This window comes from Cetorhinus maximus, chromosome 22, assembly GCF_964194155.1.
Source record: "Cetorhinus maximus chromosome 22, sCetMax3.hap1.1, whole genome shotgun sequence".
In the NCBI taxonomy this organism is placed as follows: domain Eukaryota; kingdom Metazoa; phylum Chordata; class Chondrichthyes; order Lamniformes; family Cetorhinidae; genus Cetorhinus; species Cetorhinus maximus.
This window is the reverse complement of record NC_135900.1, coordinates 4,861,597-4,877,076: the sequence shown is the minus strand read 5'-3', so window position 1 is coordinate 4,877,076 and position 15,480 is coordinate 4,861,597. Positions and strand designations below refer to the sequence as shown.

The window sequence follows — 15,480 nt, the reverse complement described above, 5'->3', positions numbered from 1 at the left end:
CAGTGTTCCAGGATTTTGACCCAGCGACAGTGAGGGAACGGCGATATATTTCCAAGTCAGGATGGTGTGCAACTTGGAAGTGGGACCTGCAGGTAGTGGTGTTCCCATGCGCCTGCTGCCCTTGTGCTTCTAGGTGGTAGAGGCTGCAGGTTTGGGAGATGCTATTGGCGAGATATTGCGGTATATCTTGCAGATGGCACACACTGCTGCCTCCATGCATCGGTGGTGGAGGGAGTGGTTGTTTAAGGTGGTGGATCAAGCAGGTGCGCTGTCCTGGATGTTATCGATCTACTTGAGTGCTGTTCCAGCTGGTTTAAATAGTGGTGGCCAAAACCAGCTTAAATGATTGAGGAGTTTTAAGCACAAGTCACTTCAACTGCAGTTTGAGTTTCAGTGAATCTTCAACGCAAGTTTAAAAGAAATTGTGCTGTAAGTTGGCCCTGTGTACAAAACTGACCACGTCCCCAGTACCTGGTGAGTATCTAGTAAGCGTTTAAGGTTTATTCTATTCCTAAGGTTTAAAATAAAGTAGGAACTCTACTTTTGGTAAGGTTTATTAAGTAGGGACAAGAAATATAAAGTTAATAGAAGTAAACCAAAGTAAAATAAAGTAAACATAAAAGAAGTAAATTGAAGCCATATCCGGACAGCTTGGTTATATGAAATGCGCAGCCTGTAATATGTGGGAAGTTGTGGACACTCCAGATGTCCTAGATGACCACATGTGCAGGATATGTCACCAGCTGCAGAACCTTGAACTCCAGGTTTCAGAGCTCAAGTGGCAGCTGGAGTCACTGTGGCATATCCACGGGGCTGAGAGCTACGTGGATAGCATATTTAGGGAGGTGGTCACGCTGCAGCTTAGGGGCCTGGAGATAGAAAGGGAATGGGTGATCACTAGGCAGTCCAAGAAAACTAGGCAGGAAGTGTAGGAGTCCTTTGGGGTCCCACTCACAAATCAGCTTTCCATTTGGGAGCTGGTGAGGGTTCCTCAGAGGAGTGCGGTCAGAGCCAAGTTTGTAGCACCACGAGAAAGGAAGAGTGACAGGGGATTCATTAGTTAGCGGAACAGACAGGCATTTCTGTGGCCGTAGGCATAACTCCAGGATGGTATGTTGCCTTCATGGTGCCAGGGTCAAGGATGTCACAGAGCAGCTGCAGAGCATTCTTCTGGGGGAGGGTGATCAGCCAGAGGTCGTGGTCCACGTTGGTAACAATGACTTAGGTAGGAAAAGGATCAGGTTCTGAAAGCAGACTTTAGGGAGCTAGGAAGGAGATTGAAAAAACAGGACCTCTAAAGCAGTAATCTCAGGATTACTCCTAGTCCCACGTGCAAGTGAGTCTAGAAATAGGAGAATTGAGGGAATAAACACATGGCTAGAAAGCTGGGATAGGAGGGAGGGCATCAGATTCCAGAGGCATTGCGACTGGTTCTGGGGAAGGTGGGACCTGTACAAGCCAGTCGGTCTACACCTGAACAGGACTGGGTTGAATATCTTCGCAGGGAGATTTGCTAGTTGCTGTTTTGGGGGCGGGGGTGGGGGTTCAAACTAGATTGACAAGGGGGTGGGAACCTGAGGGCAAATTCAGAGCAGGGAATGGGAAATGGAGAATTATTGAGTGACTCTGAAAGACAGAAGAAGCACAGGTTAAAAAGTGTGCAGCACAGGAATTTGGCAGTGCTAAAAGGTGTATATGTAAATGCAAAGAGCATAGTAAATAAAGCCGATGAGCCAAGGGCGCATATAGACACATGGCAGCATGATATTGTTGCTATAACAGAAACTTGGCTTAAGGAGGGTCAAAAATGACAGCTCAACATCCCTGGATATAGAGTTTTCAGACAGGATAGGGAGAGGGATAGAAAAGGTGGGGATGTAGCATTATTGGTTAAAGAATCAATTACATCCGTGAGGAGGAATGATATACTAAATGAAGCATCAAATGAGGCCATGTGGGTTGAGCTCAGAAATAAAAAAGGGGCAGCCACACTACTGGGAATGTACGATAGACCCCCAAATAGTGGAAGGGAGATAGAAGAGCAAATATGTGGTCAGATTTCTGAGCGCAAAAACAATAGGGCAGTAATCGTTGGGGATTTCAACTACCCTAATATCATTTGGGATATGGAGAGTGTGAAAGACACAGTGGGCACAAAATTCTTGAACTGAACTCAAGAGAACTTTTTTAGCCAGCACGTAACAAGCCCAGTGAGAGGGGGCGCAATTCTAGATTTAGTCTTAGGAAATGAAGCTGGGCAAGTGGATGAAGTAGCAGTGGGGAACCATTTTGGAGATAGTGACCATAATACAGCTAGATTTAACATCATCATGGAAAAGGACAAAGATAGAACAGGAGTGAAAGTTTGAAATTGGGGAAAACAAATTTTACGAAGCTAAGAGGTGAACTGATGAGACTGGACTGGATACAACTATTAGGAGGGAAAACAGTGTCAAATCAGTGGGAGGCATTCAAAAGTGAGATTCTACGGGCACAGTGTAGACTCGTCCCCACAAAGAAAAAGGGTGGTACCACCAAATCTAGAGCCCCCTGGTTATCCAGGAGCATATAGGCCAAGATAAAGCAGAAAAAGAAAGTTTGTGACAGTCAAAAAGACTTAATACTGTAGTAAGCCTCGAGGGGTATAGAAAGTACAGCGGTGAAGTAAAAATGGAAATTAGGAAAGCAAAGAGAGGATACGAAAAAATATTGGCAGGTAAAATCAAAGAAAACCCAAAGATGTTTTACAAGTACATTAAGAGCAAAAGAATAACTAAGGAAAAGGTAGGGCCCATCAGAGATGTACATGGTGCATTGATGCTGAAGATGTGGGCAGGGTTCTCAATGAGTAATTTGTCTCTGTCTTCACTAAGGAAAGGGATGATGCAGACATTCTAGTTAAAGAGGAGAAGTGTGAAATATTAGATACAATAAGCACGGTGAGAAAGGAAGTCCTGGAGGGACTGGCCTCCTTGAAGGTGGATAAATCACCAGGGCTGGATGGATTGTATCCCAGGCTGTTGAAGGAAGCCAGGGAGGAAATAGCAGTTGCTCTGAGGATCATTTTTCAATCCTCACTAGATACAGGCGAGGTCCCAGAAGATTGGAGGTCTGCAAATGTTGTACCATTATTTAGAAAGGGTGTGAGTGATAGGCCAGAAAATTATAGACCAGTCAGCCTGACTTCAGTGGTGGGAAAATTATTGGAATCAATTCTGAGAGACAGGATAAACTCACTTGGAAAGGCACAGATTGATCAGGGACAGTCAGCATGGTTTTGTTAGGGGAAGATCGTGTCTTACTAACTTAATAGAATTTTTTGAGGAAGTAACAGGGAGGATTGATGAGGGTAGTGCAGTGGATGTTGTCTACAAGAATTTCAGTAAGGAATTTGACAAGGCCCCACATGGCAGACTGGTCAGAAAAGTGAGATCCCATGGGATACAGGAGAAGGTGGCAAGTTGGATCCAAAATTGACTCAGCAGCAGGAAACAAAGGGTAATGGTCAATTGATGTTTTTTGCGAATGGAAAATGGTTTCCAGTGGTGTTCCACAGGGCTCAGTGTTGGGGCCCTTACTGTTTGCTGTATATATTAATGATTTGGACATAAATGTGGGAGGTATGATGGGGAAATTTGCAGATGACACAAAAATTGGCCGAGTAGTTGATAGTGAAGAGGATAGCTGCTGACTCCAGAATGATACCAATGGTTTGGTTGAGTGGGCAGAAAAGTGGCAAATGGAATTCAATCCGGAAAAGTGTGAAGAAATGCTTTTGGGGAGGGCAAACAAATCAATAAAGGGAAGGATATTGAGAGGGGTTGAAGAAGTGAGGGACCTTGGAGCGCATGTCCACAGGTCCCTGAAGATGGACAGGTTGGTAAACAAAGCATATGGAAAGCTTTCTTTTATTGGACAAGGTATTGAATACAAAAGCAGGGATGTAATACTGGAACTGTATAAAACGCTGGCTGGGCCACTGGAATTTTGTGTACGGTTCTGGTCACTCTTTACAGGAAGGACATAATTGCTCTGGAGATGGTGCAGAGGAGATTTACAGGAATGTTACTAGGGCTTGAAAATTGCAGCTATGAGGAGAGATTGGATAGGCTGGGGTTGTTTTCCTTAGAACAGAGGAGGCTGAGGGGTGATGTAATTGAGGTGCACAAAATTATGAGGGCCCTAGATAGGGCAGACAGGAAAGACTTGATTCCCCTAGCTGAGGGGTCAATTACCCGGAGGTATAGATTTAAGGTGATTGGTAGAAGGATTCGAGGGGACATGAGGAAAAATTTTTTCACCCAGAGGGTGGTGGAGTCTGGAATTCGCTGTCTAAATCGGTGGTTGAGGCTGAAACCCTCAACTCATTTAAAAGGTACCTGGATCTGCATCTGAAGCGCTGTAACCTGCAGACCAGGTGCTGGAAAGTGGGATTAAAATGAGCGGCTAATTTCTTTTCCATCTTTTCCTGGCTAGCACGGGCATGATGGGCTGATTGTAAATATTGGCCAAGACACTGGGGTGAAGTTTCCCAGCTATTCTTTAAAATAGTCGGTCTGTGTTAAATTTTGTTTTATAAATGCTCATGTGAAGCACCTTGGCACATTTTATTACACTAAATGTGCTATATAAATGTACGTTGTTATTGTTTATTGCTCTGGTTATGTGCCTTGGGATGTTTTACTGTGTTAAATGCGTAACATACATGTAAGCTGTTTTTGTTTGCATTGACTGGTTGCATTGGTTCATGGAAGAGTTTATGTTCATGCTAATGAGTTTGAGCAGAGACATGAACCATAGCTTCAGTTTTGGAAACCAGTGCGACTCCAGATTGGCAACTGCAGCCAAAGCGGAAACTCTGCCCCACGCTGGTTATCATGAATATTCTCGAATCACTTTGACAAAATATTAATTATGTCTGACTTCACTACCACTTAACACGGTAACATATGAAATGTATATGCACCAATACATCCCGTAAATTAACACAAAGCAACTTACATCAACCTGTTACAATTCATCCTTTATTGGTTATTATAATAATATATGTATTTTCACAAATACATTCCAGATTTCAATGGATCAGTTTGAGTAATAATGGTATCGCACATTAATGTAATTGTCATATAGTGTGAATAAGAATTGGGTTTCCTTAGTAGCATATCAATATACAGGTTATGAACATGACCTGCTAACACTTTCAGTTTTGAAGTTCTTATCCTACAAGGGTTTAAAAACTGTCGGAAATCTTTACGCAATACAGTTTTTTCCTTTACTCATGTGACCCACTGCTTTGAGTCACAATCAACTTCACTCTCAATTGACATATTGAGAAAAATGAGGGAAGATTTCCAGTGCTCCCTATTCAGAGTGAAATTGTGCAGAACACTTTTCAATTTGTCTTAAATGCCAAACCGCTGAACTCTTCCAGCCAGAGTTTGGGTTCACGAGCAGTTAGAATGCTTTAAAAACCAAGGGAAGCAGTTGCATTCTGTCGGGCTTTTCACAATCCCTTTAAGTCCCAAAGTGCTTTGCAGTCATTGAGGTTTTTGAAGGATCACCACTGTTGTAATGTAAGAGACTAAAGAGACCATTAAAGTAGAAATTGGTTTTGTGTTGTGCCTATTTTTTCAGCACAACATCGGTGGAAAGTGGACCAATTTAGCAACGGGATGGTTTGCCAGTCTGTAAAGGCTTGGGCTAGCTGCTAAATTAAATAGGTGCTCCAGGTCAGTTTCACTGCCGAATGAGTGAAGTTTCCCTGCTCTTCTTCATAATAGTGACCGCGGGATCATTTACTTCCACCTGAGAGGGCAGATGGGGCCTCGGATTAACCTCAGAGCTGAGAAGTTAGGGAATGGCTCCAAGTCTAATTCTATCTGTCCTCCTGGGGGTTGAATAGAACACTCTATCCATCATTAGCATTTCTGTGCATCCTTTCACATCATTCTACATTTGAAACTACCTTGCTCCCTGTCTATGAAATCAAATCTATCAACTTCCACTGTGGAATGTTTCCTTTTGGACATGCGCTCTGGTCAAAGGAATTAATTGGCAATACTTATTGCTGTGGTACTGTGCTGGCTGTCAGTGGCATCACCTCTGCCCTTAACATCCATCTATGGAAACAATCAGTAGGACTAGATTTCACGATACAAGACATTAGCTCAAAGACACTTCAAATAGTCTTATATATTACTTGTCTATACATTAAGACCACAAAGGCAATTTTAAAAAGTGCCAAACTTATTTTTGGAAGATATTTGGGGTTGTTTCTGATGCCTGTGTTGCCCATGTAGAACCTCGCTATTGGTGGGCATGAGTCAAAGCTGTAGGGTTAAAGTGTCACATCCTTGTTTTCAACCTGTGCTTTCCCAGAATGAGTCTTTGCACTAGCTATGGTGCCACAGAAAACCTATTAGTTCCCTTGGTGCAGGCACACCAGTCAGTCAGAACGTCCCAAAGTTCGAAGCTTCAGTTTCCAGACTATTGCGTGCATCTATTTTTAATTACCGGGTCCTGTAAATGACTCAAGAAATCTGTCAAGGAGGGCGGGAGAATTCACTGTACATCCCAGATCTCACAGAGAAGAGGCGTGAATTTCTGGTCGTTGATTCTCCAGGACATCAGCATATTTGAGTGATGGTGGTTAAAAGTCCTGAGTTCAGTGAGTCTGCCCAGTAACCGGGCAAAGTGCTGGGGGTCATCTGGGTGGTTCAGTTTGCTGTATTTCTGCAGGATTTCCAGCAAAGGCTCCTGAAGTCTGTCAATCGCTTCCCGATTCTTCACAAAGGAACGATCTACAGCAGAGAAACAGATTGTTAAGTGCGGACATTTTACTTTATATTATGTCACACCATCCGACAAGGTAGAGCAGGTGCACACCTGACTCACACGAGGTTTCCCAATGCTGGCAACATACAGTTTAAACTGGGATATTTGCCCTCAAATCTCTGCAGGGCAGGGTATTTTCTGAGGGAGGCTATTAGGCCAAACAAAGCTACTTTGAAATATCTAGCTCTACAAATCTGGGTGTGCCCATTTGTGACTGGGGGAGTGGACATTGTACAGCTCCTGTGCATGAATGGTAGAGCCCAAGGTGCCCAGCTTTCGGCCTGGGCCTGATTTCCATGGAGTGGGCAGCCTACAAAGAATCTTCGAGCATCCTTCCATCTATGAAAGATGATGGACAGGCAGCAAACAATCCATTTCCTATGGGGTGTCTTCACATGGCACAGCCCTGCTGATAGCTGAAGAGGCCAATCCTTGAGTGGTAGGATCTGCCGTAAGTGCCATATGACATCTGAAGCTACCAAGTGTCATTGTGGGTTGTTGTTTCTGGCATTGGTGCCCGTTGCCAAGCCGCTGGAGCCACAGGTCATCGTGGTCGTGCACACCCACCCATAGGAGGTGTCGCCATTTTCCTCAGTCATCAGCCAGTGACTCGCCACATGTCTAAGGCCTTCATGTCAGGCTTGCCAAGCGTCCTTGAAGTGGAGCTTTGGGTGTCCTACTGGCCGTCTGGCTCCGGGTACCTCACCATACAGAAAGGCCTTGGGTACGCGACCATCCTGCATCCTGCGTACGTGTCCGAGCCAATGAAGCCGCCTCTGTTTGATGAGCGCTAACAAACATGCCGCCCTCCCTCAACCGCTGCTTATCCACCCCCTCGTCACAACCCTGCAGCCTAACCCACTTCATCTCGGTGGGGCAAGGTGGAACATAGTTCTACTGGAAGGGCACTCGCTAGGCCTTTTGGCATGAATGGATTTAAGGATTATGGGGGTTGAACGGGAAAGTGGAGATGATGTGGACAATCAGCCATGTTCTTACTGAATGGTGGAAGAGGCTGGCAGAGGCGAGTGACTGACGCCCGCTGCTATTTCTCAAGTTCTTGTGTAAAGCGCATCAGGTCCCAAACGCATAGTCTACATGAAGCAGTGATAAGCAACGCTGAGTGAATATTTAAGCCAAAGGTATTGCCAGTGCATTTTAAAACCTTCTCAGGTGCAGTAATGAACGGGGATGTGTTTTAAACATGGGCCTGAGTTTTAGCCTCCCCCTGCCGGCAGGTGGGGGGTGGAACAGAATAGAACGAATGGGCTTCCCGCCCACCCCGACCTCTCGCCGATTTCACACCGGGGCGAACGGGCTCTCGGATGGGCTGCCCGCCATTGCCCCAATTGTTGGCCACTTAAGGGCCGTTTCCCGCCCAGCTCGATTTTTAGGCTGGCAGGGGGGATTTCCTAGGCGTGTGGGAAATCCGAAAATGATCAGGTTTAGGCCTCGGGTGGGAAGTGGGGGCGGGTGGGGGGAGTACCCTCGGGCCGCGCCCCCATAAGGTCCGGTGGACGCTGGACCTCCTTCCCCGCCCCCCAACCTCCCTGGCCCCTCTCCTGACTCTCCAATCGCCCACTATCCACCTTCTCAGGCCTCCCCTGCCCTCACTGCCCCGGAGACCCTGAAACCTAACCTTCCTGTCCACTCCTGGGACTAAGGCTCCAACGTCTTCAGGAAGATCCTCTCCCGTCCGCTGCAGCTTCTGTCGCTGCAGGGATTAAAGAGCTGCCAGCCAATCAGATTGGCCGGCAGCTCTGTAAGGTGGGACTTCCTCCCAAGCGAGGGGCAGAAGTCCGGCCTACAGCCAATGGAGGCTCATTCCGGGTGTGGGGTGGGCAGTGTCAGCGGGGATGTGTTCCCCACTGATCCTTTGGATGGCTGGATGGGAAATCCCGCCATCCGGAGTATTCCTGGCCGAGGTATTTACTGTCCATTGTCAAATCGCTCACTTTCTCAGGGATAGTGAGAATGTCCATCCTAAGCGAACCCCAGTGGGACAATGAACAGTATATTGTTTTGTTAAATATCTGTTTTAAAATGTTTTATTTTCCATCATTCTTCATATACTGAAAGGTTTAAGATCTCGGTCTCTGCTTCTTGCCTTTGTATAGGGGCCAACGGGGATACACTGGCTACTTTCACCACCTTGAAACAGACACCAGGAATATCACCAACAGCATGACCCTTACCACCAAAACCAGCGACTAGAACTTCATCACTTTCCTCAATGAAATTCAAGCAACCACCATTTGGAACAAAAGCTGTGATTTTCTTGCCATTCTTAATAAGCTGGACTCGAACGCACTCTCTGACAGCAGAATTGGGCTACTTAGCCCCAACGCTAACTTTTTCCAAGACTATTCCTTTGGCAGGGGAGGCGCCACCAAATGGGTTGGCCTTCAGGGGAGTTCCCAAGTGGACCTTCTTGTATGGCTTGTCCTGCTACTCCCTGATCATGCCGAAGGTTCTGCAGCTTTCTGGCTGTATGAAGACCACGGCATTTACCCATGGCAACAGACTCAGCCTCTCAGCAAAATGAACACAGAGGAGCATCTGTGTTATTGGCAATCGCAGTTCGAATCTAGACTGTTGGGATTTTTACTTTTTGTTTTACAATTCCAAGTGCTGAACACATGACATTTCTGGAGCCTGACCTGACCTGCTCCTCTCTTTATTCAGGATTTTAATTTCCATGCTTCAGAAACGCAGAATGATTTAATGCCATTTCTAAAGGACTGACGGTAGAGAATGAGGGGACAGGGTCATGCCTATTTATCGGGGTGGGGGGGTGGGGATGGGTGCGTGGGGGGAGATGAGGGGAGGTGATCAGCGTCCCGATCTCATGTAGGTTTGTCAAGACAACTGGTGAGCTCCAGATGTTGCCCACTCTGCTCTGTGTCATCTGTGCACTGCAGACTCTCCGCTCCATGTGTCCTGCAGACCGTGGGATCACTGTTGCCCCATGGTCAGCGAAGCAGACACTCCTCCCTCCTCGGTCCACCCTCTCCCTCCACATTGAAGGAAGGACAAATTTTCCAGGCTCCCAGCTGGTAACAATATTCTGACTCAGAGATGAGATTGCAACACATTGGGCCACAGCGAACATGTTAATCAAACCTATAAATAGGCAGCTTATAACATGCCCGAAACATTAATATTGGACATTGCTGGGACCACCACCTACCTGGTGAAAGGATTGTGATGGCCGTTAAAAGGCTATATTCTTCTTGGGTCATCTTCAACTCCCCTATACTTCGATAGAAGTTAAACATTGGTATGATATACTCCTCAGCAATGCCTATTTAAAATAGAAATGATGTTTGATTATAATCCATCACTTTCTTCACCAATTTCTTCATTAAATAACACTTCCATGGTAAAATGCATAAGCAATATACAAGACTAAAGCAAAGACGTTTGTTAGAAATGCACAAGGTCAGAACTCACGCCAAGCCCCGTTCCTCCAGCACTCTCTGTGCTTTCTGACCTACATTGTCTCCCTATCAAGCAACATATCTTACTTTTCAAATTCTCTTCCCTGCTTTCAAATCCCCCCCGTGGCCTTGACTCCTTCTTTTCTCTGTAATCTTCTCCAGCCCCAAATCTCCTTGAGATCTCTGCAATATTCCAATTCTGGCCTCTCGAGCATCTCTGATTTGAATCACACCACCACTGGTCACCGTGCTTTCAGCTGCCAGGACCCTAAGTTGTGGAATTCCGTCCCTCAACCTCTCCATCTTACTCTCCTCCTTTAATCTGCTCCTTAAACTGACATCTTTGACCAAGCTTTTGGTCACTTGTCCTAAAATCTCCTTATATGGCTCAATGTTAAATTGTAACGCTCCCGTGATGCATCTTGGGATGTTTATGTTAAAGGCGCTCTATAAATGCAAGTTGCTCTTGAAGACTGACAAGATGTACAGTGTGCATCTGACAAAATCCATTCCTCAGAATCGCAGAATGTTTCAGCACAGAAAGAAGCCAGTCAGCAATCTGTGCCACTTTATCTAATCCCAATCTCTGGCTTGTTGCTCATATTGCTTTGAATTCCAGCTTTTGAAGTTCATTCCCTTTGCCGCAATTTCATTTCATTTCAGAAGGATCTGTGAACCATGCCACAATGGTGGTTTGTGTCAGTGAATTCCGGACTCTAATCATTCTTTACAAAGAGAATTGTAATGGAATTGATGTACCGGACAGGTTTCCTGTTTCAAACAGATAACTTTATTTACAGGGCTCTTGTAGAAGCTACATACTTGAACCAGGTCCATGACTAAAAAGCTCCGCCCCCTAAGATCACTCGTGCTTAGGGCTGATTCTTCAGTACAATCACATGACCCCTAAAACAGGAGGAAAGGTTTTACCCACAATCGCTACATTCCTCCCCCTTTTTTTTATATTTCTTATTTACAAGAATATCTTAATCAACAACATGTACAAATATACACAGCTCATGTGATTAAAACCACTCTGAGGTGATTTTCTAATTCGATTAGAGCAACGTAACCCTACAACTTGAGATTCTCCCACTGGATTAACATGATCAGGAATGACAGCATCAGGGACATCCTTAGACAGTGGCAATTCAGAATTATTTAACTCAACAGAGACATCAGGTATGTCTATTCTATGTTGCTCTGTCACCTCAGGGATTAAAGGTTTGACATCAATTACAGGTGCAACAGCTGGGTGTTAGAATGCCTCTCCAGTCCTTAGATGATCCACATGTTTTTGAACAATCCGGTTTTCCACTTCCACTTGGAATGACAATAGTCCGGCTTCAGAGACAATTATACCAGGAACTCAACTAGGTCCATTTACAAAATTTCGCACGAAAACTATATCTCCCACAGTAAATCTTTGCGCTTTGCTATGAATATCATGATTCACTTTCTGACTACTCTGGTTCTTCTCTACCTTCCCCTCTAAGTTTGGAAACACCAGACTTAACCTTGTACGAAAGCGGCGTCTTATCAGTAATTCAAACGGTGTTGAACCCGCAGTTGCATGAGGAGTCGTTCGATAGTTGAGAAGAAAACATGAAATTTGAATTCTTAATGTCCCTTTGGATAATCTCTTCATTTCCGTTTTGGAGGTTTGCACTGCTCTTTCTGCTAAACCTTTGGATGAGGGATGATATGGTGCTGTTTAAATATTTTAATCCCATTTAAACTCATGAACCTCAGGAATTCCATACTAGTGAAAGCAGTACCATTATCCATAACAATGACTTCCGGTAGGCCATGTACACTAAAACATTGGTGCAGCTTTTCAATAGTTGCACACGATGTTGGTGATCTAACTTCATACACATCCATCCACTTCGAATGCTCATCGATGATCAATAAAAACATTGTACCTAAAAATGGACCTACATAGTCTATATGCAGTCTAACCCAGGGTCGACCAGGCCACACCCACAGATGCTGTGGAGCTGAAACTTCTGTTGTCGCTCACACTGGAGACAGTGTTTAAACATTTTTTCCATATCACAGTCTATACCTGGCCACCAGACCTAGCTTCGTGCAAGTATCTTCATCTTCAATATGTCTGGGTGCGCACTGTGAAGCTACGTCTGGAGTGGTTCTCTCCCTTGCAAAGGGACGATGACTCTTTTTCCCCACAACAAGATTTCATCTTGACAAATTAACTCTGTTTTTCAGGCATGGAATAGTTTCATCTCTTCAGACACTGGTGAATTCAACCATCCTTGCAATACCTGGTCTCGGACTTCTGATAAAATTGGATCCCTGTTCACCTAATTCCTTATTTGCTTCACACAGACCGGTGAGGAGTCCAGAAAATTCAGCACAAGCACAACTTCTTGTGGCACTGGAGCATGTACAATGCTATCTGGTAACGGAAGACGACTGAGCGCATCCGCATTTGCAATATGCACACCAGGACGGTGCATGAAGGTATACTCATACACAGAAAATATCAAAGCCCAATGTTGAATTCTTGCTGATGCTATTGGCGGAATGGCTTTATCCTCACTGAATAAACCCATTAATGGTTTATGGTCCGACACTATGGTGAAATGTCATCCATTCGGATAATGATGGAATTTCTTCACTCTGAATATCACTGATAATCCTTCCTTTTCTAGTTGTGAATAACCCTTCTCAGCTGCAGAGAGGGTTCTGGAGATATAACCGATTGGCCTTTCGGAACTATCTTCCATCCTGTGTAACAACACAGCTTGCATCCCATAAGGAGATGCAGCACAGGTTAATATTAATTCTTTTGATGGATCATAATGTACCAGTAGACATGATGAGTTTAATAACTTCTTGACTTTCACAAAGGCTTCTTCTTGTTGTGAATTCTATGACCAATGATGGTTCTTTTTCATTAGTAAGTGTAATGGTGCTAAAACTGTTGACACATTTGACAAGAAGCAGCTATAATAATTAATCATGCCCAAAAAAACACTGGAGTTCAGTGACACTGGTAGGCGCCTCTTTGATTGCCCTGACTTTCTCCTCTACTGGCTGCAATCCCATGGTATCCACTCGGTGACCCAAGAAAGTGACTTCAGTCGCTTGGAAAGTACATTTCTCTCTCTTCAATCGTACACCAGCTTCCAAAAATCTTCTTGAAACCTCTTCCAGGTTGGCCAAATGTTCGGCTTCTGTTGATCCTGAGATCAGAACATCCTCCAGGTACACTACTACTCAGGGAAGTCCTTGCAATAGGCTTTCCATGGTCCTTTGGAAGATTGCACAGGCATATGATACACCAAAGGGTAGACGTGTATATTGGTACAGGCCCTTGTGAGTGTTGATGGTTACATGCCCTCTAGATGTGCTGTCCAGCTCCAGCTGTTGGCAAGCATGGCTCATGTCCAGTTTGGTGTAGAATTTTACCTCCAGCAGCTTAGTGTACAAACCTTCAATCCTCAGGATAGGATATTTATCTAGTTTAGCAGCCTTGTTCACAGTTAATTTGTAGTTTCCGCAAATGCGAATAGTTTGATCAGGTTCCATCACAGGAACTATGGGCGCTGCCCATTCTGAACATTGGACTGGCTGGATGATGCCCAGCTTCTCTACACGGCACAATTCTGCACCCACCTTCTCCTTTAGGGCATGAGGCACAGGTCTGGCCTTAAAGAAATGGGGTGTTGCCTCCGAATCTACATATATTTTTGCTTGTAAGCCTTTTATCTTTCTCAACTATCACAAAACACACAGTCGTATTTAACAGCTCAGGAATTCCTCCTGTTCTCAATCGATAGATTTCTGACCAGCTGAGCTTCATTTTTAGTAACCAGTCTTTGCCCAGAAGATTAGGTCCTTCACCTGTCGTCATGATCACTGGAAGCTGGGCTGTCTGTTGCCTATAGGACACAGGTACTGTGGCGAGGCCCTTTACCTGCATTGACTCTCCAGTGTATGTCTTCAATTGAGCCGTGGTTTGCTCCAGATTCAGTGGCTGGGTACCTTCACTTAGGTATTTAAATGTGTGTTCTCCCACCACTGTGGGTGAGGCTCCCGTGTCTACCTCCATGACTAGGGGCTTCCCCTTCACTTGAAGGGTGACGGTTATTGGTTCAGTTTTTACTGCTTTGACAGTGAACAGGGAATAGATATCGGTGTCAGCAGCTTCTGGTCCTGTTACATTGTGCTTCAATCATCTTGGTCTGCTGTCTGATTGATTCTCTTGACTTCGCCCTGCATTGCTTTATTACCTGCCCTTTCTTGTGGCAGCAATGGCATTCTGCCTCCTTAAATCTGCAGGTTACCCCCACATCTGTAACAGATTGACTCCTGAATCGCTGCTGAAATGTTTCCACTGGGCCTTTTCGTTTTTCGAGCAGCAGAGACTGTCTCTCGCTGGTTTTCGTGCCACCCCCAGCGGCAGGTTCCCGCCCCAGCTGAAGAACGGGGCCATGTTACACATTCTGTAAAGCCTGCGAGTCCCTCTCAACGCTCTCCATTGCTAGCGCTATTTCCATGGTGCGCGTTAGGTCTATATTAACTTCTGCAAGTAACCGGTGCTGAATGGCATCATCGTGAACGCCACAAACCGAACAATCTCACAACATGTCATTGAGCGAGCGTATCTCCAAAGTCACGGTGCTCAGTCAACTGCTTCAACTTCACTATATAAGTTGCGATGGACTCACCCGGGGCCCTTACTCTGGATTTAAACTTAAACCTCTGCGTAATTACCGATGGCTTCGGCTAAAAATGCGTCTTCACGAGGTCTACCAATTCGTTAAAGGATTTAGAACTGGCTGAGTTCGGGGCCATCAGACTGCGGATGAGGTTATGTATCTTCCTACCACAGACACTTAAAAGAATTGCTTTCTGCTTCTCCTCTGCTGTTATTTCATTCGCCACAAAATAAAAACCTCTGTGCTCGATATACTGGCTCCAGTCGTCCATGGACGAATCATAAGGGTCGATTATGCTGAGAAATGGCATGGCTGGTAAGTATACTTTTTTCCTTTCCTTAAGAATCGATGATTTATGAGGCGAGGTGCAGTGCCAGAGCTATTTATCCTCATCGCCAAATGTAACAAACTTGATGTACCGGACAGGCTTCTTACTTGAAACAGTTAACTTTATTTACAGAGCTCTTTGAAGAAGTTACATGCATGAACCAGGTCCACGACTAAAAAGCTCCGCCCAC

General features: G+C 45.0%; 1 protein-coding gene and 1 pseudogene across 1 annotated transcript in view; both read right to left on the bottom strand.

Annotated features, from left to right (window-relative positions):
• Positions 1 to 5,212: 5,212 nt before the first annotated feature.
• Positions 5,213 to 15,480, bottom strand: part of nr1h4 (nuclear receptor subfamily 1, group H, member 4) — a 97,383-nt gene continuing 87,115 nt past the window's right edge. The window contains exons 9-10 of the mRNA XM_078567669.1: positions 10,025 to 10,138; positions 5,213 to 6,800 (exon numbers count right to left, since the gene is read on the bottom strand). Of these exons, the coding sequence (XP_078423795.1) occupies positions 6,562 to 6,800; positions 10,025 to 10,138 (353 nt within the window). The 3' untranslated portion in view covers positions 5,213 to 6,561. The remainder of the gene's footprint in view (positions 6,801 to 10,024; positions 10,139 to 15,480) is intronic.
• LOC144696416 (small ribosomal subunit protein uS12 pseudogene) lies at positions 8,777 to 9,364 on the bottom strand (annotated as a pseudogene).